The sequence below is a fragment of the Mus caroli genome, unplaced genomic scaffold (genome assembly GCF_978045245.1).
Source record: "Mus caroli unplaced genomic scaffold, Mus_caroli_1 scaffold_16, whole genome shotgun sequence".
Taxonomy (NCBI): Eukaryota; Metazoa; Chordata; class Mammalia; order Rodentia; family Muridae; genus Mus; species Mus caroli.
In genome coordinates, this window is record NW_028227271.1 from 27,696,875 (window position 1) to 27,720,072 (window position 23,198).

Consider the following 23,198-nt stretch of genomic DNA (forward strand, 5'->3'; position numbering starts at 1 on the left):
GGCCCAACCCCACTCCTCTGAATGGTCCACTTTAACCACAGGGCCAGACTACGAGAAACCTTATTGGTGGACTCCTCCGCCACTCGGCCTCACCTTCCACTTCTACTGGCTGCATAGTTTGTCTGTCTCGCCCTCGCTTACGAACCCGCCTCCCCTCTTGCTGTTGATTGGTTAGAATCATACCCGGCCCGCCCCCAGGAGCCAACCCTCTTCCTAGAGTGGTCCACGGTTACGAAGAGCCTCTACTGTGCTTGTGTATGTTTGTGTGCACTGGTGCCTGGTTCGTCCCGGGAACTGGTATTGTCTTATGTCGGGCAGCAGCTGTCGTTCGTTCAAACCTTTGAGAAAAGTTCATCCTTGCCTTCTTTTTGTGACCGGTGACCGGTCTGTGACACTGTCCCGGGTCCTGCTGAAAGGTGACTAGCTTGGCCGGACCGTGTCTGGAGATCTGGAACCATCCCTATCGCTTAGCGAGCCATCAGGCTCTGGTAGTGCGCAGCACCGGGTCCTTCTTGTTCTCCACGCTCTGGGGCATCCGGAACCGAGGCTCACAGTCTGAGTTTCTGGCCGGCGGAAGTACTCGACAGTTCTCTATCACGGAAGCGCTCTCGGAGAGTCAGGACTCCGCCGGACCAGAAATGTCGCCGCCCGCCGGCGGTGCGGCAGTGGCTGCAGACCCTGCCTCACCTGTGGTGCTCCTGGCAGTGCACGCGGCGGTCAGGCCCCTGGGCGCTGGACAGGATGCCGAAGCGCAGCCGCGGAAGCTGCAATTGAAAGCCGACCCTGATCGGCCTGGACGCTTCCGGCTAGGACTGTTAGGCACCGAGCCTGGGGCGGTGAGTGTGGCCCGATTCTGGAATCAACTTAATTTCGATTACCTTGACGACAGTCCTTAAGCAGTTATTTTTCTTTGCCTGTAAAAGTGGGAATAATGCTGATACCTAATTTACAGATCTTGTGAGGGATTGGTAAGATAACAGGCGAGTAAAGTTCAGAGCCGTAAAGATTACCTAGTTCCTTTTCCTTTCACATTCGTGTGGGTAACGAAGAGGAACCACCGACCGAGTACTCTTCCCTGTTCAGGTCAGTTTAGAATGGCCCTTGGAGGCTATTTGTTACACCGTCCGTGGGCCTAACCAACACGAGCTGCAGCCTCCCCCTGGAGGTCCTGGAACCTTGAGCGTGCACTTCCTCGACCCCGAGGAAGCACAGCAGTGGGCAGCACTGGTGCGAGATGCCACCGCAGAAGGACAAAATGGTCAGTGTTGTGAAATAAATGCTTATTTGAATATGTCCGGGCCACCTGGTCGTGGTTGGGGGTAGTGATGGAAAAGCTGGGCACCTAGGAAGGCTCCCAAGAGGAAGTAAGTGGAGAAATAAGAGGTTCAAGAGCTGACCCCAGTACCAGACAAGTGAGAAAAGGAAGAGCAAGCATTGCTGCAGGACTAAGAGTTTAAGGAAAATGGGATTGTATTCAGTGGAAAAATAACAGAAAAATAACAGAGACTTAAAGATAGAAACTCCACAGTGTAGACAAGGTTAAAGGAGGCCAGAGGATCTTAGGAGATGGAATTGATAGGTCTTGTGGTTGTTCAAATGGAAGAGTTAGTGATTAAGACTGAGCTAGAAGAACCACTTAGTATGAGGCTTATACCCAGTGCCTGCTTGGAAAAGCATGGACATGGCTGGGACTCTGGAGAGGTAAAGACTGGGAGTTGGAGAGGTCACCCAAAGTCACCAGGAGAAGCATAGAGAGAAGAGGGCCTTGGATGCAGACCAGCGGTTCACAACCTTCTAATGCTTCAACCTTTTAATACAGTATGGCCCCCAGCCATACATTTATTTTCATTGCTACTTTAATAACTGTAATTTTGCCACTGTTATGAATTGTAATGTGTAAGTATGTTTTCCAGTGGTCTTAGGTGACCCCTGTGAAAGGGTCATTCGACTCCCCAAAGCATTGAAACCCACAAGTTGATGTAGACCGTGCCCTGGTAAGAGGTAGGAAAGCCCACAAACACCGGAGGAAGCCCTGAGCCTGACATGAGAGAGACCTGGGTACCTTAGCATTGAAAGAGAGACTTTCTCTTGTCATTCATTTGCCAGATGTGTGTACCCAACCCTTAATACTGTTCTTTGTGACAAGGTCTCAATGTGAATTACAGGTTGATCTCAAATTCACTGTGTAGCCCAAGTTGGTTTTGAACTGTCAGTGACCCTCTTACCTGTTCTCCCGGAGTGTTGGTGTTATAGATGTGTACCATCCAACTGGGGACTACTTTTTTTCTTTTTTCCTGTGTGTGTGTGTGTGCACATGCGAGTGTGTGTCTGTATTTGTGGTGCGCATGTATTTGTATAGAGGCATACATGTACATAGCACATATAGAAGTCAGAGAGCAATCCTCACTTTCCACCTTGTTGCGGAGTTTCATTCTCTTGCCTCTGCCCCCAACTCACTCACCATATGAACACTGGGATTACAGATCTATACTTCCATGCTTGGATTTATATGGTTTGGGGAATTTGAACTCTCAGGTCTATGTCTGTATGAAAAGCACTTTAAGCCAGGCAGTGGTGGTGCATGCTTTTAATTCCTGGCAACTCATGAGGCAGGGATCTTTGAGTTCGAGGCCAGCCTGATCTACAGTGAGTTCCAGAACACCCATGCTACACACAAAAAAGCCCCATCTCTCTCCAACTGAGAGTTGTTTTTGTTTTGAGGGCCGAGGCTGGGAGAGGAAGATTAGCCTGAATTATGGCCTAAGGATAGTGGGATGAGGCAGAGAAGGCCTAAAAACCTGAGATTGGATACCACTAGCCTAATCCACATCTTCCCTCTTAGGCAGTGGCAGCCCAGCCCCAGCAATGTGCCCCATTTCTCCACCATGTTCGTCTATGGCTCAAATACCTAAAGCAACCCAACCTGAGGTGGATCTTCCTCAAAGTTCTGGAAACTTCAAAAAAGGTAAAGACAAATTGGAAGAAGTTGGGGGTTTGTGGCTAGTGTCTAGTTGTGATAGCTGTCTTTTCTCCCTGTAGAAGAGCTGGCTACACGCCTGTCCCAGGCCATTGCAGGTGGGGATGAGAAAGCAGCAGCCCAAGTGGCAGCAGTCCTGGCACAGCATCATGTGGCTCTCAATGTCCAGCTCATGGAGGCCTGGTTCCCACCAGGTCCCATAAGGTAAGACCTGGTCTTGCTTACTCTGCCTTCCTGACCCTCCCAAGTTAACTGTCCAACACCCTGATCTATATTCTGACCTAGGCTACAAGTCACAGTTGAAGATGCCACATCGGTTTTGTCCTCTTCATCGTCTGCCCATGTCTCACTGAAGATCCACCCACATTGCTCCATCGCAGCCCTCCAGGAACAGGTGAGCATGGGCGTCGGGAAACGTGCAGCAGGGATTCTGGTGAGTGACGCTGCCTAGCCCTCATGTTCTGACCTTAGGTGTTCTCAGAGTTCGGTTTCCCACCAGCTGTGCAGCGCTGGGTCATTGGGCGGTGCCTGTGTATGCCTGAACGAAGCCTTGCTTCCTATGGGGTCTCTCAAGATGGAGACCCTGCTTTTCTTTACTTGCTCTCGGCCCCCAGAGAAGTTTCAGGTTAGTACTTAATTGGGTAAGAAAGGTGGGGTGTAGTCTTGAGATGGCCCTGAGCCTTCTCTATTATAGGACAAAGCCTTCAAAACTCCAAGATGGACAGGAAATTAGGCTTGCTTCCTCAGTCACTGGGGCTGCCTCATGACCTCCAGCCGTCCAGTTCCAGTCTCCCAAGTCCCTCTCAGGTGGGCAAATAACCAGTCTGGGTGTGGGCCAGATATGGGCAGCTGTGGGCATTGGAAGAACTAGAAGCATCAACAGTCTTCCCATCCTCCTAGCCTGGCTGGTCTTGCCCTTCCTGCACTTTCATCAATGCCTCAAACCGCCCTGGCTGTGAGATGTGTAGCACCCAAAGGCCCTGTGCTTGGGATCCCCTTGCTGCAGCTTCCACCTAGAAGCCACCAAAGGTACAAGAGTCTGGGTGGGGATGAGAGGAAACAGTGTAGAATAAACAGGAGTAACCGATCTTTTTCCTCAGGTTACAGAGAATATGGCCCTCCTGTCACAGGCCCAACCACCACTTGAACTTTGCAGGGGACTGCTGCTTGTTGGGGACAGAGATGCCAGTGTTAAACAACAGGGGCCACAAGTAATTAAAGCTTCATAAGAGCCAGCCTGTGTTCTATTCTTGGATGTGGAGTTGTACTAGCCCAGCTCCCTGAGAGCAAGGAAACAAGGTTCTGCCTTGTTTCTGTCAGTAGCTGGTGGGATTCCCCAAACCACAACCAGGAGACTCCTGAAGAGTGCACTTAGAATCAAGTCCCAGTGGTCATAGAACATAATACTGGGACCACTTTACAGGCCTCTAGCCTCCTGCTAGGAGTTCCTGCCACTATCCCTGGCTCCATTGTTGCCCTTCTCAAACCCTCCTATATTGCAATCACCATTATTTTTAGCTGCTTCAGCCAGTATCCCAACAGTAGGATTGAGTATTTTTCCTTCCCCACTTAGGGTGTTTGAGCACTGGGAGTCTTGAGTCTCCTGCCTTTGTGATCCTCCTGACTAGCTATCACACTGCCCTAGGCACCGAGATGCTTCATGGATCTAGTGACTGTCAATTTGTCCTACATGTACTATGTAGCTGCACTGTAGACTACTAGGTATTGTTCCCTGACAGATACATCTCCAACACAACCCTCTTATCTGTCCAGCCAAAACTAAAGACATGCAGGTACCCTCTGTCTACTCCCAATTGCTTGACCGTCTGAGAACTTCCCATCCTGCCCATTGGTGCTGCTTTTCCAGGTCTTCTACTTGATAAAGGTTTTCTACTGCCTCAGTATGGATGCAGTTGTTCACTCTTTACAGCCCCTTTCTACCTCTCCCAAGGCATACCCACTCTGCTGAATGGTGCTGCCTTTTGAGATTAAAAAAACAAAAACAAAATACATGGGTGCTTTGCCTACATGGACACCTTTGTATTACATTCATGCAGTGCCTTTGAAGGCCAAAAGAGGGTGTTAGAGCCCTCGAGACTGGAGACAGATGGTTTTGAGCTACCATGTTAAGTGCTGGGAACTGAACCCAGGGTCCTCTGGAAAAGCAGCCAGTGCTCTTAACCACTGAGCCATCTCTCCCATGCAAACAGTGCTGCCAGGTTTTGCATTCTGGCGCATGTCAATAACTCCCAGATACTGGGCGGCACAGGAAACAATATTGTGGAGAAATATGGGTTCCGGGGTTCCATTGAAAAAATGTTTTAGTCATTGACCAGCTAAAATGTGTATTTTGAGAAACTTAATTTATTCCCACACTGAGGGCTGAAGGAAGATCAGAAGCAAGAGTCTGGTCTCCTGGCCCTTGTATCTGATGAAAAGGGCCAGGCCTGAAAAGGCCATGGACTGACTGTTCCTGGGCTGCTGAGAGCTTGTTCTGGCAAGATGACAAGCAGATACTCAACAGGGTCACTTGGGTGGCCGATAAGCCAGCTTTCGACTCTTCAGGACTGACCACTTATGCCGCTTCATGGCATAGGTCAGGGGCAGCAGCAGGCCCATCATCAACAACATCTGGGAACAAAGAGAGCTCAGAAAAGACACAGGAAAGACCCCCCAACTGCCCACTGTGACCCTTGCCCAACCGTTTACCTTGAGCCCCATGCGTTTTCGATGGTCATGCTCTGGCTCTGATGCCCAGCGAAGGAAAGTGGCGACATCCTTAGCTACTTGTGACATGGTAGCTGGGGTGCCTGGGACAAGAACAAATAGCGAGGCTACCTTTGGGGGCTTGGGCCAATCCAGGGTAACCCTCAGTGTACAGAGGCAGGGATTAGCCATATCCATGACTTCACAGGGATAGGAACCTTACAGGACTAAGAAAGCTGTCCCCAAAGCCTCTTTAAATATGCAGTCAATAAGCCCTCCAGATGAGAAGGGAGATGGACCTCCAGACCCAGAAATATCAGGGAAGCATGCTAGGAGCAGGAGAGGACCCATGGCAAATTACACTCACCATCATCATACTCCAAGACTTCTGTGTAGATGGGAGGAGCCATGCCAATGGCCTGGCCAGGAAAGTAAGGGTTGAAATAGAGGCCTTCTCGCAATGATACCCCAGTGGGGGGCTCACAGTAGCCAGTGAGCAGGGAAAATACGTAGTCCTCACCACCATGCCTAGAACCAGACCCAGGGCTTAGTCTCTAACAGAAGCTGGCTTCCCTCCCTTTCTAGCCCCATACTCTGGGCAGCCCAAGTACCTAGCTCGAACGATGTAGCTGAGGTCAGGGGGTAAAGCTCCATTGTTAGCAGCTCTTGCAGCCTCAGGGTTGGGGTATGGTTTTGGGAAATAGTCAGACAACTTCCCTGGCCGCATGAACATCTCCCCATCATCATTAGGGCCATCCTGGACCTCCACCTAACACCAAGAACCCCATTACAACCTTTTAGTCCCTCACAGTTGAAACCACAATCCCTGTATCTCCACCTTCTCTCGTGCCCACCCCCCACCCTCCGCACCTCCTCAGCCAGCGCCTTGGCTTCTTCCTCCGTGTAGCACACTCCCACCAGGTGGCGGTACGCCACATAATCCATGCTGTGGCAGGAAGAGCACACCTGCTTGTATACCTGGAAACCCCTCCGAATGCTAAAGAGAGAAAGGATTAGAGGAACTGAAGATTCGAATTCACCCGGGAACTTCCACCCCCAGCCCCGCCGCAACACACCCACCTGGTGTGGTCCAAGGAGGAAAGGAGGCCACGGTGAGACCATGGGTAGCTGGGGGGGTGCAGCTCCAGGTCACTGGCACTCACGGCAGAATGAAGGGCCACAGCTAGCCCTGCACCCCCCGCGGCCAGCATGCCCAACGCTGACAGCATCACCTTTCGGCCTCGAGAAGGGCCAGACTTCGAGGACAAGGACACTGCCTGCAAGAGCCCCGCTCAGCACCTGCCAAGACCCCAGCAGCCCACCTGGGGATCTGAATGAACGCCCATGTCTTCCGCTCCACCTCCACCCCGCACTGGCTACCACCGCACGCAGAGCGCCCAAGGCACACACCGTGCCCACTGCCTGCTGGATTCCTTACTGCAGCCGACCCCTCGGCCACGGCTCGGCTCTGGAGGGCAAATGAAGAATGTTCGTGGAACTTAACCCAGGAGACAAGCCTAAGTGACCCAGAGCACTGCAGTGGACCAAGTTCACCTGCAGGCCGCTGAGGTCAAGCTGGGGTCACTGCAGGGTATCCGCCAGGTCGGGTTCGGCAGTCGCTCCGGGCGAGCCCTTCGCTGCAATCTCCCGTCCCAACCCCATCACAGTCGGACCCTGGGCTCAGAGCAACAATGCCCTGCCACTCCAAGGCGTGGGCACCCAGACCGGCTTTCTGGGTGTGCCGGCCCGGCGGCGGGGACCCCGTCCAGTCGTAGGAGGAACGCAGGAGACTGATGCCGGCGCGCGCCCGGAGCCTCCCCGCCGTGACCTTCAGGGCTGAGGGGCGCGCGATGGACGGGGCCCGCGCCAGGACTCACCTGCGGTGTCCGCAATGGAAGCTGCCGGGACCGCGCGCCGCCCAGCAGGCCCGGAGCACTTGCACCTGGAAGCCCCACGCCCCGCGGGCCCAGCACCGTCCGGCGAAGCGAAGCCGCCGCCGCCGCCATGTCGGCCCCCTTTAGTGCGGCCGCCCTTCCCGTCGGCCCCTGCGGGCCGACGAGAGCTCAGACCACGCGAGAGCAACACAGTGGGCGGGCCTAGGCGGAGCTGGGTAGGGAGCTGTCCATCAGTGGAACAGGACTGTCCCTTGCCCAGCTCCTCTAGTCTGGGTTGAGCCTGACCGCAACTCTAATTACAATAACAACACCTGCTTTGTTTGTTTGTTTGTTTGTTTGTTTTTCTGGCTTCTCTACTATATCCCCAGTTCCTTCACCTCGGCCCCGCGAATCCCGCCCTCCAGTTGAGCCACTGGACAGTCTTCCGAGAGCTTGCACATCCATGGCCAGTGTGGGGTTAACAGCAGCTCTACCCTGCTCCACAGGCGACCCAGCATAGAAACTTCCCCTGATTAACTTTCTTTTAAACCCTCATATAAAGTCCATAATTCAATTTTCTTAATGAGAGCATATCGAAGTGGGGGTACCCGTCCATTACAAAGATAAGCTGCAGCTCCCTCTGGATGTAAGGGACTGATCACGGTGGCACTTGGTGCTACCCTTTTTTAAAATCTACATGGACACGAACATGGTCGTTTGAAGTTCTGCAATGCAGGAATTCCTCCTTTGCCATTACTTTTAGGGTGACTCTAATGATGAGTTTAACCACATGAAGCAATTTATCTGATATATCAGTCTTCAAGAAAGCCTGACTTAAAAACTGGAAATGAAGAATAAATTATTAGAAACTATCTCCGAGGAAGCCCTGCCTTAGACTCAAATCCTCTGTTCTCAAAATGCTTCAAGTACTGAAGGATACTTAATTTAAAGGATGTAATTTGGTTGGGTGTTTGCCCAGTGTGCACAAAACTTTGGGTTCCATATCCAACACACATATGCTCCCCCACATTAAAGAGAAAAACTAACTTTTAAAGTTCCCCAAAAACCAAAAACGAATAAAGCTGGCCTGGTGGCTTCTCCATATAAACCCAGCATTAGGGAAACTGAGGTAGGAATACTGACAAGAACTCAAGGCCAGCCTGAGCTACATAAAGAATAGCAGGTCAGCCAAGACAACATGGTAAAAACAGCAACAGATTACAGTTGGACAACAACAAAACAGATAACAACAAAAAGGCCAGTGAGATGCTCCATCAGGTACTGGTGCTTGCCACCAAACCTGAGGACCTGCGTTCACTTCCTGGAATCTACATAATAGAAGCTGAGAACTCATTTCTGTAGATTGTTCTCTGATCTCCACATATATGCCATGGGATCATGCAAACACACACACACACACACACACACACACACACACACCCCACATGCACACACACCATGCATATAAAATCAAATAAAGATCAATATGGTGGCATACTCCTTTAATCCCAACACTTGAGTCTTTTTTTTTTTTTTTTTTGGTAGTGGCTTTGATGTAGAAAATCTTGGGGAACAATTTCAAAAAGTTCAGAAAGGCACAGTCTAAAGAGTTGAGCCAGGGATTTTTTGAAGTCAAGGAACAAGAACAATGGTAGCCTATCTAGTAGTAGCTGAAATAGCTGGCCTGCCTTTCTTGCTAGGTCTGGGCTGGTGAGCAAGGTGGTGACTAATGTCTCATACCCATTTTTGCCCTTAGCTTCCTGGTATGATGTAATTAAAAAAATTGTTAATGAGTAGGTGTGCACCCTGATGATTTAAAATAGGAATGACTATTTTATATATATATATATATATATATATATATATATATATATATATATAAATTTAGATTTGTGATTCTTTTGAGATTTTAATAAGATTGCTTTTAAGATAAATAATAAAATAAATGACCCTTTCTTTGTAACAGCAAATTGCAGCCTACCAGTAAGAGAAACTGACTGAGAAAAAAAAATATCTTGCTTGCTTATACTTTGTTAATCTATTAACCAGTTGCTTAGATACAATTGGATGTAGGTTCTTGGGAATAATTTTCTTTTACCTATCCCATTACAGAGGGTTGTGAGCCACCATGTGGTTGCTGGGAATTGAACTCAGGACCTCTGAACTTAGCAGACAGCGTTCTTAACCACTGAACCATTTCTCCAGCCCCTATCAAAACTATTCTCAGTAGCTCAAGACAGAAACAACCCGTCTTTGTCTACCAGCTGGTGAGTGGATAGACATAGCATGGCACACCCATATAGGTGGACTTTTTCATTCTAGTGTGAGATGTGAAGCATGGAAGAAACACCAGCATTCGTGAACCGAGCTCACCACATGAAGTAGAAATCAGACACAAAAGACCACAAACAAACAAACAAAAAACTGGGAGGGGTGGCACACGCCTTTAATCCCAGCACTTGAGAGGCAGAGGCAGGCAGATTTCTGAGTTCGAGGCCAGCTTGGTCTACAAAGTGAGGTCAGGGCTATACAGAGAAACCCTGTCTCGAAAAAGCCAAAAAAAAAAAAAAAAAAAAAGACCACATGTATATGATTCCATTCACCTAACCGGGCGAGTACACAAAAGCAGAAAAGCCGACTAATTCTGACCATGGCTGGAAGAGGAATAGAGGGTGGGCAGTGAGCGCTGAGGGGTACAGGGATTTGGGTGGTGGTGGTGGGGGGTGATGACAAGCTTCTTCCAAGGCAGGTGAGAGCTGACTGCCGGCTCAGGAGACAAGCGAGCAGTTTGAGTACCCGTGAAGAGCTTCACACTCAGTGTGCCACGACAAATCTCTGTGATGGCTGAAGCCCATAAGGAGGCAGCCTGGCCTGGAATCAGTGAGAGTTCCCACCATGGCAGGTGGGGACGAAGCAGGAGAGACATGTGACAAGGAACATTGTTTCACATCTCCCTGTGGGGTGTGTACAATACATGACTGTTCACTCCAAACAGAGAAAGAGCCCGACAGAGACCAAGCACCTTCAACCACTCAGGAAGGAGCCCAGCAGTGGGAGAAAAGCCACCATTTTCACTGTTGTTTGGCTCTAACAGAAAACTGGCTCTCTAACACAGAAAATAAAATAGCTCAAGCCCCAAGGCCAGATGAAACAAGCCCATCCCTCTGAGAATATACAAGTGGACGTGGGCCTGGGCAAGCTCTCTGGGTTTAGAGTCCTGCCACCTGCCACCTGCGTCCCTTCACTCACATCCGAGCCAGTCAAGCTTGGTGAGGAAGCGAGCGGGCCTGGGGTTACTTACAGAGCTGCCACGGCGCTCCAGCCTGCCAACGCTTTTCTCATGTAATCTAACATAGTGTGCAGATGGGTAAGAGGGCATGATGACTATAATGTCAAAGGAGAGTCCCCTAAGGGTACCGGGGCCCTCTGCACCCCAAAAGGGAATGTAAATCGCCCCATTACTGTAGCCCTAGGTTTCTGCTGTATATATATTTCTGGTCACTTCATCGCCATGTTTGTTGGCCAAGATCTTTTCTTCTTTCTTCTTGTGTGACACATTACATCCCGACTGCAGTTTCTCCTCTTTCCCCTTCCCTCAAGCTATCCCGACAATTTCCCTTTTCTCTCAGGCCTACCCCTCTCCTCTGGTTCCCCTCAGAAAAGAGCTTCCAAGGACATCCAAACATTGCATAACAAGTTAGCCTTAGCCCAGGCACATGGCATCACATTAAGCCTGAATAAGGCAACCCACTAGGAGGAAAGGGGTCCTACAGGTAGGCAAGAGAGTCAGAGGCACTACCCGCACCCACTGGCTGGCCAAGGGCTTCTATAGGTCACCACAGCCACTCAAATCTGTTTCAAGAGGCCACTGACTGCATCAAGCCAAGAGGAAATAGCCACACAGTAATATGGACTCTTAGGAGATCAAGTGTTAACTCCACTGAAAGGCTCTCCTAAGGTCTGGGGAGCTGTGAGGGGCACTGGATAGAGGGGACATGCAAGACAAGGAGTGGACAAATTACCCTGCCATATTCAAGAAGTGGAATTACATGGGTTGGCATCAGAAGTGGTGTCTTGGCTGGATACTCGATGTGAGCATGGGGTGGCTCCTGGGGTAACAGAGCTTCCCATTTAGCTCCAGGCCTCCCCAGTTGTCCACCCTGGACTCTCAGTGCCTTGACCCTTCATTACAGGCCATGGCAAGACAAGCAACCCATCCTTCCTGCTTCAAAAATATACCCTGCTCTAGTGGGGCTGTGGGGGCGCATGCCTTTAATCCCAGTATTTGGGAGGCAGAGGCAGGTAGATCTCTGAGGTCTTTCAGGCCAGGCTGTTATACAGAGTGAGTTCCAGGACAGCCACAGGCTATACAGAAACTCTGCCTCGAAAATACACACACACACACACACACACACACACACACACACACACACACACACACACAATGCCAACAGAGCTTTATGCCCCAACTTCCTTTCTTTCTTTTTTTTGTTATTTTGTTTTTTGGAGACAGGGTTTCTCTGTGTAGCCCTGGCTGTCCTGGAACTCACTCTGTAGACCAGGCTGGCCTCAAACTCTGAAATCTGCCTGCCTCTGCCTCCCAAGTGCTGAGATTAAAGGCATGTGCCACCACGCCCAGCCAACTTCCAGATTTCTTATGTTCTGACCATAGCTTCAGAAAGTGAACATGGATGGGTCAAGTGTACTGGCTGGTTTTGTGTGTCAACTTGACACAGCTGGAGTTATCACAGAGAAAGGAGCTTCAGTTGAGGAAATGCCTCCATGAGATCCAACTGTCAGGCATTTCCTCAATTAGTGGTCAAGGGGAAAAGGCCCCTTGTGGGTGGGACCATCTCTGGGCTGGTAGTCTTGGTTCTATAAGAGAGCAGGCTGAGCAACCCAGGAGAAGCAAGCCAGTAAGTAACATCCCTCCATGGCCTCTGCATCAGCTCCTGCTTCCTGACCTGCTTGAGTTCCAGTCCTGACTTCCTTGGTGATGAACAACAGTATGGAAGTGTAAGCTGAATAAACCCTTTCCTCCCCAATTTGCTTCTTGGTCATGATGTTTGTGCAGAAATAGAAACCCTAAGACAGTCAAAGAACAGTCTCTCTGGGGAGGGATTGTTTCCATCCCTCTAGCCATTACAGAACTGCACCATGGCAACGCCGACTGCGTAGGCCTAGCAGTTTCATTCAGGGTGATCTGCTCAAGTTGGACTCCATGACTAGGAAAGCTAAAATGGAATGCCAGAGGACAAGAACAACTGTCAGCCCCCAAATGACACATTTAGGACTTTACACCTATTCCTGTCACAACTCAATTACACCTTTATAATCGTTTTGTGTGTCACATACTCGGACCTGGCTCAAAGTACTCCTAATCAGGCTGTGTGCCAGGATTACAGATATGAATCATCATACCTTGGGTTTTTGTTTTGACAGTGTTTCCCTATGTTGCCCAGACTTGCCTCAAACGACAAAGCTGTTATCTCAAGGCCTTCCAAACAGCTAGGACCACATGCACACACCACCTTGCCCACACTTCTGCTCCCCATTTTGTTTAGAGATTCACTATGTAACCTACGCTGGCCTCAAACTCATGGTCCCCCAATCCCGCCTCAGAGGGTAAGGATTACTGTAGTCATGTCATGATACCTCACATTTTGAAAAAATGTATACATATGTATACACACACACACACACACCACAGCTGGAGAGATGGCTCAGCAGTTAAGAGCACTGACTGCTCTTCCAGACGTCCTGAGTTCAATTCCCAGCAACCACATGGTGGCTCACAACCATCAGTAATGGGATCTGATGCCCTCTTCTGGTATATGTCTGAAGACAGCTGCAGTGTACTCACATAAAATAAAAATAAATTAAAAAAAAAAAGTAAAGAAAAAGCCGGGCGTGGTGGGTTTGAGGCCAGCCTGGTTTACAAAGTGAGTTCCAGGACAGCCAGAGCTATACAGAGAAACCCTGTCTTGAAAAAGAACAACAAACAACAACAACAACAATAAAAAAGAAAAATGTACACAACATTAGTGAAAATAGTTTAACTTCCTGTGTACATCCCTCCAAATAAATATACATCCACTTGCATTTTAAGTGACTGCTAAAGTCCTGTTAAAAACTGCTAAGTCCAGCTGGGCATGGTGGCGCACGCCTTTAATCCCAGCACTCGGGAGGCAGAGGCAGGCGGATTTCTGAGTTCGAGGCCAGCCTGGTCTACAAAGTGAGTGCCAGGACAGCCAGGGCTACACAGAGAAACCCTGTCTCGAAAAACCAAAAAAAAAAAAAAAAAAAAAAAAAAACTGCTAAGTCCAAAGCCCAGCAATGACGCAGGGAGGGAAATTTTGTACTAGACAAGAGCTCAGAGACGAGAGGCACACAGACAAGTCTTCCTGGCCAGAAGGGGGCAGCCTTTGATTTACCTAGGAAGTAGCACTCCAGAGTGCAAAGGTGAGAGAAGCAAGGAGGGCTGGAGGAGGGCCTAAAGGGCCAGAGCCTGCCAACCCCACGGCAGAGCTACTTGTCATAGCAGCTTCCACACAGTCCCCCCATGTGTAAGCCACAGGCTCCTGCCAGGCAGGTCAGTGGTCTCCTCGGTGGACCCCCAAAGAAACCTTCAGTTTATAAAAAACAACCAACCATTTTGTGTGTATGCATATACACGACAGGGTGCGTATGTGTGCTCAGAGGACTTGTGGGGGTTTGCCCTCTTTACGTCACGTGAGATAGGCCGTCACATGGAGAGCAGATGCTCTTACCTACGGGGCCATCACTCTGGCTCAGAGTGAAATTCTCTGAAACCAAATGCACCTCCCACAGGCCAGGAGGAACCAACTCACGGGAAGGCAGGAACCATCAGAGAGGTGTCCCAGAAGGAGGGTCTCCTGGCCCTGAGTGGTTCTAATGGATCTTACAGTTTCCTTGGGCAGAAGGCTCCCTTCCAAACACTGAAGCCACTACTGGGCAGTGTAGGCACCTCTAGACCTGGTTCTTTTCACTTTTAAAGTGTCTTAGGTCAAGGTCTTGTGGCCATCCCATGATGTGTCTCTAGACTAGCCACCAAAGTTACTGACATGGTCCTAACACGTCAGAAAGAACATACTTCTTTCCTTCTTCCACAAAAGGTACCGTAGTTTCTTCTGGGGATCCTGTCACAACCGCCCGCTTCCGTCGGTGTTGGCTTGTCAGTGTTGTCCTCTTTTTCCTAGTCTATTGCTTCTGGGTCCAGGCTAGACCTGAGGACCACCTTCCCTACTGTGCCGAGTTCTGCCTCTGGCGGGCACCTCACCTTGGCTACTTTAGGTGGCGCCTCACGTTTCTTCTACTCCAAAAAGCCTTGGCTAGAAGCACAGCCCAGACCCTGACCCTCCTGAGACTCCCGCTCCTTTATCCTTTCAGCTCAGAACTAAGAGGGTGCTGTTAGGTCTCTGGTTACCACAGCTACTGTCAGGCCCTCAAACCCTGGCTATGGATTATCTCATGCCCCAGAATCGCTTCTAGCACAGCACTAGACAGTACTGCATAGATATGTGGGCTGCCTACCTGCAGGCCACCTGCAGGACTGCAGGGATTGCTGGCAGTGGGTTTACCCTTGCCCCTTCAGTGTCCAACTGAGGCTCCCCTTCAGAAGTTGATGGAGCTGGGCTCCCACTTCTGCCATCAGGAGAGAAACACCCAAGAACACGACCAGGGTGGCTCCTCTAAAGAGGCGAGCAGGACGCCTGGCCAGTTGCCAGGGACTCCGAGAAGACAGAGGGCCAGGATCCCAAGGTACAGAAACACAGCACTTGTTTATTTCCCAGGGAGGAGGTAGAATGGAGGCTTGAGGGATTCCTTCCCAGACACCTCACTTCCAGAAGAGGACATTCCAGAAAAGCAGCCAGCAAGGATACAGACCCAAGGCCAGTATTGGGAAGAGGAGGGCGCCATAGGTGTAGTGTTCCAGCACACCCTGGGCCAATGCTGTGAGGAAGAGCTGCCAACCCTCTGCCAGAGACAGCGGTACCTCCAGCAGCTCCCGCCACAGGAACAGGCTACCGAAGAGTGTGACTGCTGGGCTGGTCACTACCAGCAGGGCAGCATACAGTGTCCTGGGGAGAAGGGCAACATTTAAGTACGCACCATGGAGGATGCCAGAAAGAGAATAAATGAGGGCTGGCCCCCCGGTGAGGGGCAAAGGTACTGGTGGAGAAGAGGCTGACCAGCACGTACCGGGGCCCATGGGGCTTGGTGAGTGCAGCAGCAGGGACCATGGTGGCAGCCAGCAGGAAGCCCAGGGAGAAATTGAGGAGAGCAATGCAACCCAGCTGCAGTGCCAGGTAGATGAGGGCCACCAGTTTCAGTGCCATCCAGCCCCTGTCTGGGACCTGTGAGCTGACCACTCTACAAGGAAAGAAACTCAAGGGTAGTCTGGAATGCGTCTGAATATTCAGGGATCCTGACACCAGCTCCAGCTGTCCGGCCCAGCTGCTCACCGGTGGGTGTTGTGTGGAAGGGCCAGGCCGGCTACATAAATCGCGAGCAGCGTCAACACGACAGCCTCGGCTTCGGCCACTGGGAAATGCTGAGTAGCTAAATGTTGGCCCAGCACAGGCAGGAAATAAAGGGCCAGACCCATGGCCTGAGAGATCAGCAGGGGTGCCATAAGTGAGGCCAGGCCCACACCCTGCAGGACACATGGGTACTTGGAGTTAGGCCAGAGGAATAGGGGAACCCCCAAGGACACATACCAAAGCACTGGGTACGTAAAAACCCCCATCCTAAGAGCAGTAGAGTATAGCATCACCTGTGTTGGCAAGAGTGGAGTCCCGGGACTAGGGGCCTTCCCAGCCTCTTCCGGGTTGACTCCAGCCTGGTGTAACTGCATCCACAGCTCCAGAGCATAGAGCAAGTCAAGGACCCAGACAAGCCATTGGATGTGATTTGCTAGGTGGGAGATCTTAGGCTCACTTCCCTATCCCTACCATATGTAGCATGAAGGACTATCCCTGCTTTATAGTTAAAGGGATCTGAGTGAGCTTGGCCACAAGTGAGTAGCAAGCACGAGGGTGGAGGATATCTTGAGTCCAAGGACTAGGAGCAGGAAGCCCGTGGCGGGCATGTAGAGTCCAATGGAGACAAAGCGGGAGAGGGCCGGCAGCAGGTAAAAGAAGAATGACTGGTGCAGGCGCTCCAGGAGGTGGTTGAGCTTGCGGAACATGCCCTCCAGAGCCCTGCCAGGAGCACAGTCAGGTCAGAGCCAGCCATCCTCTCACCCCGGCTAGACATGACCTTGAGCACGGAAAGGGGTCTGGGGAACTTACTTGCCCACTGCCACCAAATCATACTTGTATTGGCGGAAGCTATTGATGCCACGTAGGGTTAGCGCCTCTACTCCATAGCGCAGAAAAAGGCCGTGGGGGCCGTGGGGCCGGCCAGAGGCCTGCCGCAGCACCATGAGTAGCAGTGTCTGCAGACCCTGCAACGGCCCTTCGAGTGACGTCCAGTCCTGGGGCTGCAGCTTTGGAGGCATGGGGACAGGATCAGACAGACTCACCCCTTCTCACGGGCCCCAGGCTCCCAAGCGGGTGGTCCCACCTTGCCCTGGAGTGTACACAACAGCCCCCCTTTCTGGCAGAAGGTCTGGAAGAGGTTGAGCAGATCAAGGTTGGGCAGCTGACCGTTGAGTCCCTCCACTGTCACATCGAGGCTGGTGACCACGTCGCTGCTCAGCTCCAGAGCTACAGCGGCCTGGATGGCTCCAGCCCTGCCCTGCAGGGGAGATGACTGTATGCCTGTAGGAGCAAGCAGTGAGCACTAGAGGGGGCACAAGGGACCACGGTTTACCTTGAAAGAGATGGGGAGCAAGACTAGGGCTACACCTACCTGTAACATTAATGTCATGGTAGGCTTCGAGCCAAGCCTCGGTGCCCAGAAGATCATGGTCTGTTACCAGGAAAATTATATCTTTGGCCCAGTAAATCTGCCCTGAAAGCCAAAGGCAGGGTCAGCAAAGGGCTTGGGGCATTGGTCAAATCCTCCCGGACCAGAGCCCCAGAGCCTCACCTCGGAAATGGGCAGCAAGTGCCAACAACAACCCCACAGCCTGGCTATTGGTGGCATCTGGACCACAGGGTACAGTAAGTACCAGGGACTCGGTACTAGCAGAACGTGGGGCCCGCAGGATGCCATACACGTTGGTACCTGACACCATCTGCACAAAGATTTGATGGGAAAGCCTCAGCAGACCCTCCAGTGGGCAACCTGAAGCCTGTCTTCTTTCCTGGTACTCAATGCCCACCACTAAAGTTCTTCAGACCGTCCCTCCCAGAGTTTCTTGGTTCCAGGGCACTTCAACAAGACACCCAACCCAGGCTACCCTTCCAATGTGCTTTTCTCCCAGGCACACCCCTTTCCCTCAATACATAGCGCTCGTGGGTCTCATCCGGGAAGGGTAGTTTGCGGGAGAAGCTCTGAGTGTAGACCTCCAGCCCTACGGATCGCATGGACCGTTCCAGCCAGGCTACTGGTAGAGCCCTGGAGACACAAAAGATAGCCTCTAAGTAGAGCTCCCTGGTCTCGGCCGCCCCTGAAATCCCCAGCCCGCTGCTAGGCACTCACCCCGGCTTCTTGCGGTGGGCAGCGAAGTCCCGGGCAAAGCTCCGAGCGCGGTCTCCACCTACAAACTGTTCCTCCACCATGGTGGAGCCCATGGCATTCTCAGACATGTAAGTGCGCTGGGTTAGCGGTGGAAAAGCCAGCGCCAGAAACCAGGCGATGCCGGCCACGTAGCTCAGCACACTGCGAGAGAGTACAGAGGGGGCTCGGAATTAGCCCGACCTGGAACGCTAGCTCATGGCTTCCACCGTGACCCAGAGGGTCCAGCGGGATGGTCCAAGCCATTAAGAACCCGGAGCCGAAGCCGGGCAGTGGCAGCACACGCCGTTAATCCCAGCATTCAGGAGGCAGAGGCAGGGTACAGGCGGATCTGATTCGAGGCTAGTCTGGTCTACAGAATAAGTTCCAGGACAACCAGGGCTACACAGAGAAATCCTGCCTCCGGAAAGGAAAAAATATCTAAGACCCTAGATCAGCGATGGATAGGGACCAGAGCTCCAAGCTCAGTGTCTGAGTGACACTTGCAAGGAGGTCGCAGACCCTGGAGCAGTAGGCGCGAGTGGAGCCACAGCAGCTCAAGTTCCCGCCAGTCCCGCCCCCTGTGCCGGCCCTCACCAGAGAGGTGTGTTAAGGCGCAAGACGATGCGGGCGAGCGCGCGCCGGCGCACCGGGTCCGACAGGAGACCCATGGCGGGGCGCGGGGCTCTGCTCTCGCGGCAGCTTGACACCTCCAAGCGCAGGGTTCCTGTCGGACCCGGCGCTCCGTGCTGCCTTAATTTCCGGTCCCAGGATCCATCGCGCCACTACCCTTGGTAGCGGCAGATAGTTGGGAAACCAGATTTTGCGCATGCTCACAACAGAGGTCGCCAGCTCTGCGCGTGCTCAAAACTGAGGTAGGCTGGAGAAGTACGGGATGCAGTTACGCCCAGTGGGCGGAACTGAAACCTGGGGCTGTGAGGCTGCGGACGAGCAGCTGGAAGGCGGGACGCTGGCGGATCTCACGACAGAGTAGCGACAGTGTGCCTGCCTAAAGGTTCTCGGGAGTGTGTAAAGCAGGTGGGTAGAGAGCTAGAACGACGAAAAGACTAATGCCTGCTGAAGTGAGATACTGAATGACCGTGTGAACTGAGGATCCAACGCTAAATCATTTCTGTGGATGTCATGAACCTTAAGACAGTGGGCTCACTGGCACAGTGGGCGAGTTGGTGGCCAGCGGATGGGTGGTGGTGATGTAGTTTCTCTAAAAGGTTGCAGGGTTAAGGGCCTAAGGATAGATGGCCAAGAAGCAACAAAAGGTGGCTATCCTCCTAGAGCCCAAAGTAAGCGGGAGAAAAGGCCCAAGGAAAGAAGACATTAGTCCAGTGGTTCTTAACATTCTGACCTTTAATACCGTTCCTCATGTTGTGATCATCCCCAAACATAAAATTATTTGGCTGATTCTGAATAGCTAATTTTGCTATTACGTCATAATGTCATCTCTTAATGATGGACACCCATAGCCAGCTGAGTGCTACCTCGGCCTTGTGCTCATGTCCCTGATGGGCTGTATAAGCATGGCACACTCCTTAGCTGGAGGACTTGAGTGACCAACATAGGCGACGGGGGAAACTCCAATTTGTAAGCTGACTCCCCCTTGAGTTTTTTGGTCCCTGGTTTGAACTGTGGTTAATAGAAATACCACCGACAAGTCCAAGAATAAACTGCCCTGGGCCAGAGCCAATCAGGGAAATAGAGGGAAAGTGCCTACCATTGCAAAGGTTACAGATAAATTGCTCATCACTGACCAAACCCTGTGCATCGAGATACCTCTTTGTGCCTGGCGGTGGTGGTGCACGCCTTTAATCCCAGCACTTGGGAGGCAGAGGCAGGTGGATTTGAGTTCGAGGCCAGCCTGGTCTACAGAGTGAGTTCCAGGACAGCCAGGGCTACAGAGAGAAACCCTGTCTCGAAAAACCAAAAAAAAAAAAAAAAAAAAAAAAAAAGATAACTCTTTGCGAAATAAGGCAACTGACAGGCTGGAGACCCCTGCTCCCTGATCAAACTAGTATTAAAAACCCTGCCTAATTGAGGCTCAGGGCTCTCAGCACAAATCTGGTGTGTTGGAGGAGTCTGAGGTCCAAGCTTAAGGGTGAAGAAAGTCTGAATTTGCATGCAGATTCATACTCCCAGGGGTCTTTGCAGACCCTAATATCTGGGCAGGCACAACAGGAGCACCCTTGCTCTTCCTAGCACAAGTGCTCTCTCCCCTTAGGGACTGCACTACAAACTGTGCTGTAGAGCCCTGAGTGCTGTACAGTAAGGTGTGCTCGGGAGAAGAACAGGCCTTTATTCTGGAAAGGGGTGGTTGCCACTCAGTCCCCCAGTGAGACAGAGGCCTCCTGCACGTGCTGTCGGACGACAAGGTCCAGCAGAGTGTGCACACCTCGGGCCGCCTGGGCAGCAGCCTCTAGCACCTGCTCCAAGTGGTCTTCGTGTAGCCTCGAGTCCATCTCAAGCAGTGCGATCTGGCCGGAGGCTGGCAGCAGGGCCAGGGCGAGCTGGGGCCCTCCAGCTGCTTCCTCCACGTGGCTGAGGTCTGCTAGTGCTGTGCCATCCACAAAGCCAGCTGAACATGCGCATACAAAGTCCCGCATAGGTATCCCAGCATCCATCACTGCTAGCGTGGCTGCATTCACACATGCTGCGTAGGTCCCACCATCTGCTTGCAGCACCTACAGGGGGCATCAAGACATCGGACTGACACCCGCATCCTGCAGCATCTCAGACAGCCCACATAGCTTTAAGCTCCGCCCCCAGGGGAGGGGTTTGATGGTGCAGGTAGCTCACCTGCACATAGATGTCGATCTGAGAGCGGGGGTGCAGCTGTGTGAGGATGGCTGCCTCGAAGGTCTGGCGTAGCTGCAGCCCCATCTCACAAGACTTCCGGTCTCCATGAGGCCTTCGTTTGCGCTCACCTGTGCTGAAGGTGGCTGAACTGTACTGACAGTTCACTAGAGCCCGGTCGGGCAGGGCTCGAGACCGGGAGCCCCGGATCTAGAGGAAAAAGAATGAATGAGCCAGGCCTGCCTACCTCCTGGGATGCACTCGATGGCTCAACCTTCCTCCTCCTCTTTCTAAAGTGCTAAAACAAACAAACAAACAAAAGCCCAGCTACTCTGGTTCCAAATCATAGCTGAGTGGGGGGGCTACTTCTCAACCTAAGCCATATCATTGTCACCTCTAGCAGCCAACTATTTGTTCTTCAGTTTCTCCATTTCCTCCCAAATTATTCCCATCGAGGCCACCATGATTACAAACATCTGGTTTGATTGACTGTGTCACCCACACACTAATATTTTACTTACTTTCCAGAGGCTTCCCATTACATGTAAAAGAAAAAAAAAAATCTCAATTTCCCTGACTTTCAAAGCCCTGGGTCCTCACCTTCTTGGTAACCCCTCAACTCTATTTGATCTACTGTCCCTCTCCCTACCAATAGTCTTCCCTCATGTGTTCTATACCTGACCATCATCCTGGCTTCCACCTAGAAAGATGAGCTCCCTATGCTAGCAAACCTTAAAATGTGCACATTTGCCAGCCTTGCTACAGCACTGCGACACAGCAATAAAAGCAGACAATTTAATGTCCCTGTTTTATGAGTTTATGTTCCCGTAGAGAAACAAGCGAGGTGGAAGACCCAGGAAAATCGATGTAGTAGGTGCAGAAATAGCCTGAGAGGCCTTTTCCTTACAAGATGTGGGAATGAGCTGAAGGAACAGGGAGTGAGTGGAGCTTCGCCAGGCTGGCTGAGGCACCTCAGAGATGAAGCGGGCAGCCCGAGAGAGAGAGAGAGAGAGACAGACAGACAGAGAGAGAGAGAGAGAGAGAGAGAGAGAGAGACAGAGAGAGAAGCTATGCAGAGGGCCTACTGAGACGGAGGACTTAAGCTGTAAGGCACAGGTATACTCCCTCGAGGTGGGATCACAAGTCCCCGGTCCCTGCATGAGACAAATCATAGTGGCTGAGGGCAGTCTGAAGCAGCTCCATATCCCACACGTGGGATTAAAACAAAAACATAGTTCAAATCCCAGCAACCACATGGTGGCTCACAACCATCTATAATAAGATCTGTCACTCTCTTCTGGTGTCTGAAGACAGCTACAGTGTACTTACATACAATAGTAAATAAATCTAAAAAAACAAACAAACAAACAAACAAAAAACCAATCAGATAACATAACTGGGTTCTTAAAGAAACCGATATTCTCAGTACCTCTCGGGGCCTAACACACAAATTTGAGGGCCATGTTAGGGACGCAATTTTTCTGAGAACTCAGGGCATAATTATATTCACTGCTTAGAGGATGCAACACAAAGAGGACTGAAATGGAAGTCGGCCAAGGTTCTCACATCATCCCCCCTACAACACGTTGGGACAACGTGTGTGAGATGCTTTCTGCCGGGAGGCCCACAGAGACTCAAATGGGATTGTAGTATACTGCTGCATGTGCTCAGGAGTTAAGCCGTACGACTTAGGTCTCCTCCCTCGACGTGCGGCCAAGGAGCCCCCGGTCCCCGCCGCTTACTCGCCTCGTGAGGCCCGTAGACCACCGCCAGTGCCTTGGTGTTGCCCTGCTCGATGTAAGCCGAGCCATCCGCCTGCGCAAACACACCCATCCGCGCCTGGATCTTGCGCAGCTCCCCCGCGCGGCGACCGTCTATCCGGTAACCCTGATCGGACAGGAGCTCCAGCCCGGCCATGATGTACAGTCCTGGCTCCGCCTCCGACAGCTCGACCTGGACCTTCAGGACTACGACTTCCGTCGGTACGTTTCCTTTTCAGTCTCGGTGAACTATAGCTTCCGGTAGCCTAGTCGCTTTCCGGTCAAAGGGAACTGCGGCTTGTGGCATCCCCGGCTTTCTGAATGTTCGACTTAAGTCTTTCAGTTCCGGGAAACGGAAGGCCCGAGGCGAACGGGTTTTTGCGCTTCTCCCGGGTTGTTGGAGTAGGTAAGCCAAGAAGACTGGCTTCCAGACGTCTTTGGTTTGTTGGA

The 23,198-nt window shown here is 51.5% G+C and overlaps 4 protein-coding genes across 4 annotated transcripts; 1 reads left to right on the plus strand and 3 right to left on the minus strand.

Annotated features, from left to right (window-relative positions):
- Nucleotides 1–7: 7 nt before the first annotated feature.
- Sharpin (SHANK associated RH domain interactor) lies at nucleotides 8–4,212 on the plus strand. Its single transcript, XM_021183451.3, has 9 exons — nucleotides 8–836; nucleotides 1,084–1,258; nucleotides 2,843–2,965; nucleotides 3,040–3,181; nucleotides 3,263–3,371; nucleotides 3,449–3,602; nucleotides 3,672–3,784; nucleotides 3,878–4,006; nucleotides 4,078–4,212. Exons 1-8 carry the CDS (start codon nucleotides 639–641, stop codon nucleotides 3,992–3,994), a joined length of 1,131 nt encoding a protein of 376 aa, XP_021039110.1. The 5' UTR covers nucleotides 8–638; the 3' UTR covers nucleotides 3,995–4,006; nucleotides 4,078–4,212.
- Nucleotides 4,213–5,321: 1,109 nt separating this feature from the next.
- On the minus strand, nucleotides 5,322–7,733 carry Cyc1 (cytochrome c1). The gene is made up of 7 exons (XM_021183102.3): nucleotides 7,561–7,733; nucleotides 6,764–6,960; nucleotides 6,554–6,680; nucleotides 6,295–6,452; nucleotides 6,051–6,211; nucleotides 5,687–5,787; nucleotides 5,322–5,608 (listed from the first exon to the last, which is right to left on the minus strand). Exons 1-7 carry the CDS (start codon nucleotides 7,687–7,689, stop codon nucleotides 5,504–5,506), a joined length of 978 nt encoding a protein of 325 aa, XP_021038761.1. The 5' UTR covers nucleotides 7,690–7,733; the 3' UTR covers nucleotides 5,322–5,503.
- A 7,607-nt stretch (nucleotides 7,734–15,340) lies between these two features.
- Nucleotides 15,341–18,994, minus strand: Gpaa1 (glycosylphosphatidylinositol anchor attachment 1). Its single transcript, XM_021183387.3, has 12 exons — nucleotides 18,781–18,994; nucleotides 18,169–18,348; nucleotides 17,973–18,084; nucleotides 17,614–17,761; nucleotides 17,434–17,535; nucleotides 17,146–17,342; nucleotides 16,872–17,068; nucleotides 16,628–16,781; nucleotides 16,355–16,450; nucleotides 16,044–16,234; nucleotides 15,781–15,951; nucleotides 15,341–15,659 (listed from the first exon to the last, which is right to left on the minus strand). Exons 1-12 carry the CDS (start codon nucleotides 18,852–18,854, stop codon nucleotides 15,416–15,418), a joined length of 1,866 nt encoding a protein of 621 aa, XP_021039046.1. The 5' UTR covers nucleotides 18,855–18,994; the 3' UTR covers nucleotides 15,341–15,415.
- Nucleotides 18,995–19,527: 533 nt separating this feature from the next.
- On the minus strand, nucleotides 19,528–22,964 carry Exosc4 (exosome component 4). Its single transcript, XM_021183544.2, has 3 exons — nucleotides 22,735–22,964; nucleotides 20,992–21,198; nucleotides 19,528–20,876 (listed from the first exon to the last, which is right to left on the minus strand). Exons 1-3 carry the CDS (start codon nucleotides 22,903–22,905, stop codon nucleotides 20,517–20,519), a joined length of 738 nt encoding a protein of 245 aa, XP_021039203.1. The 5' UTR covers nucleotides 22,906–22,964; the 3' UTR covers nucleotides 19,528–20,516.
- Nucleotides 22,965–23,198: the final 234 nt, after the last annotated feature.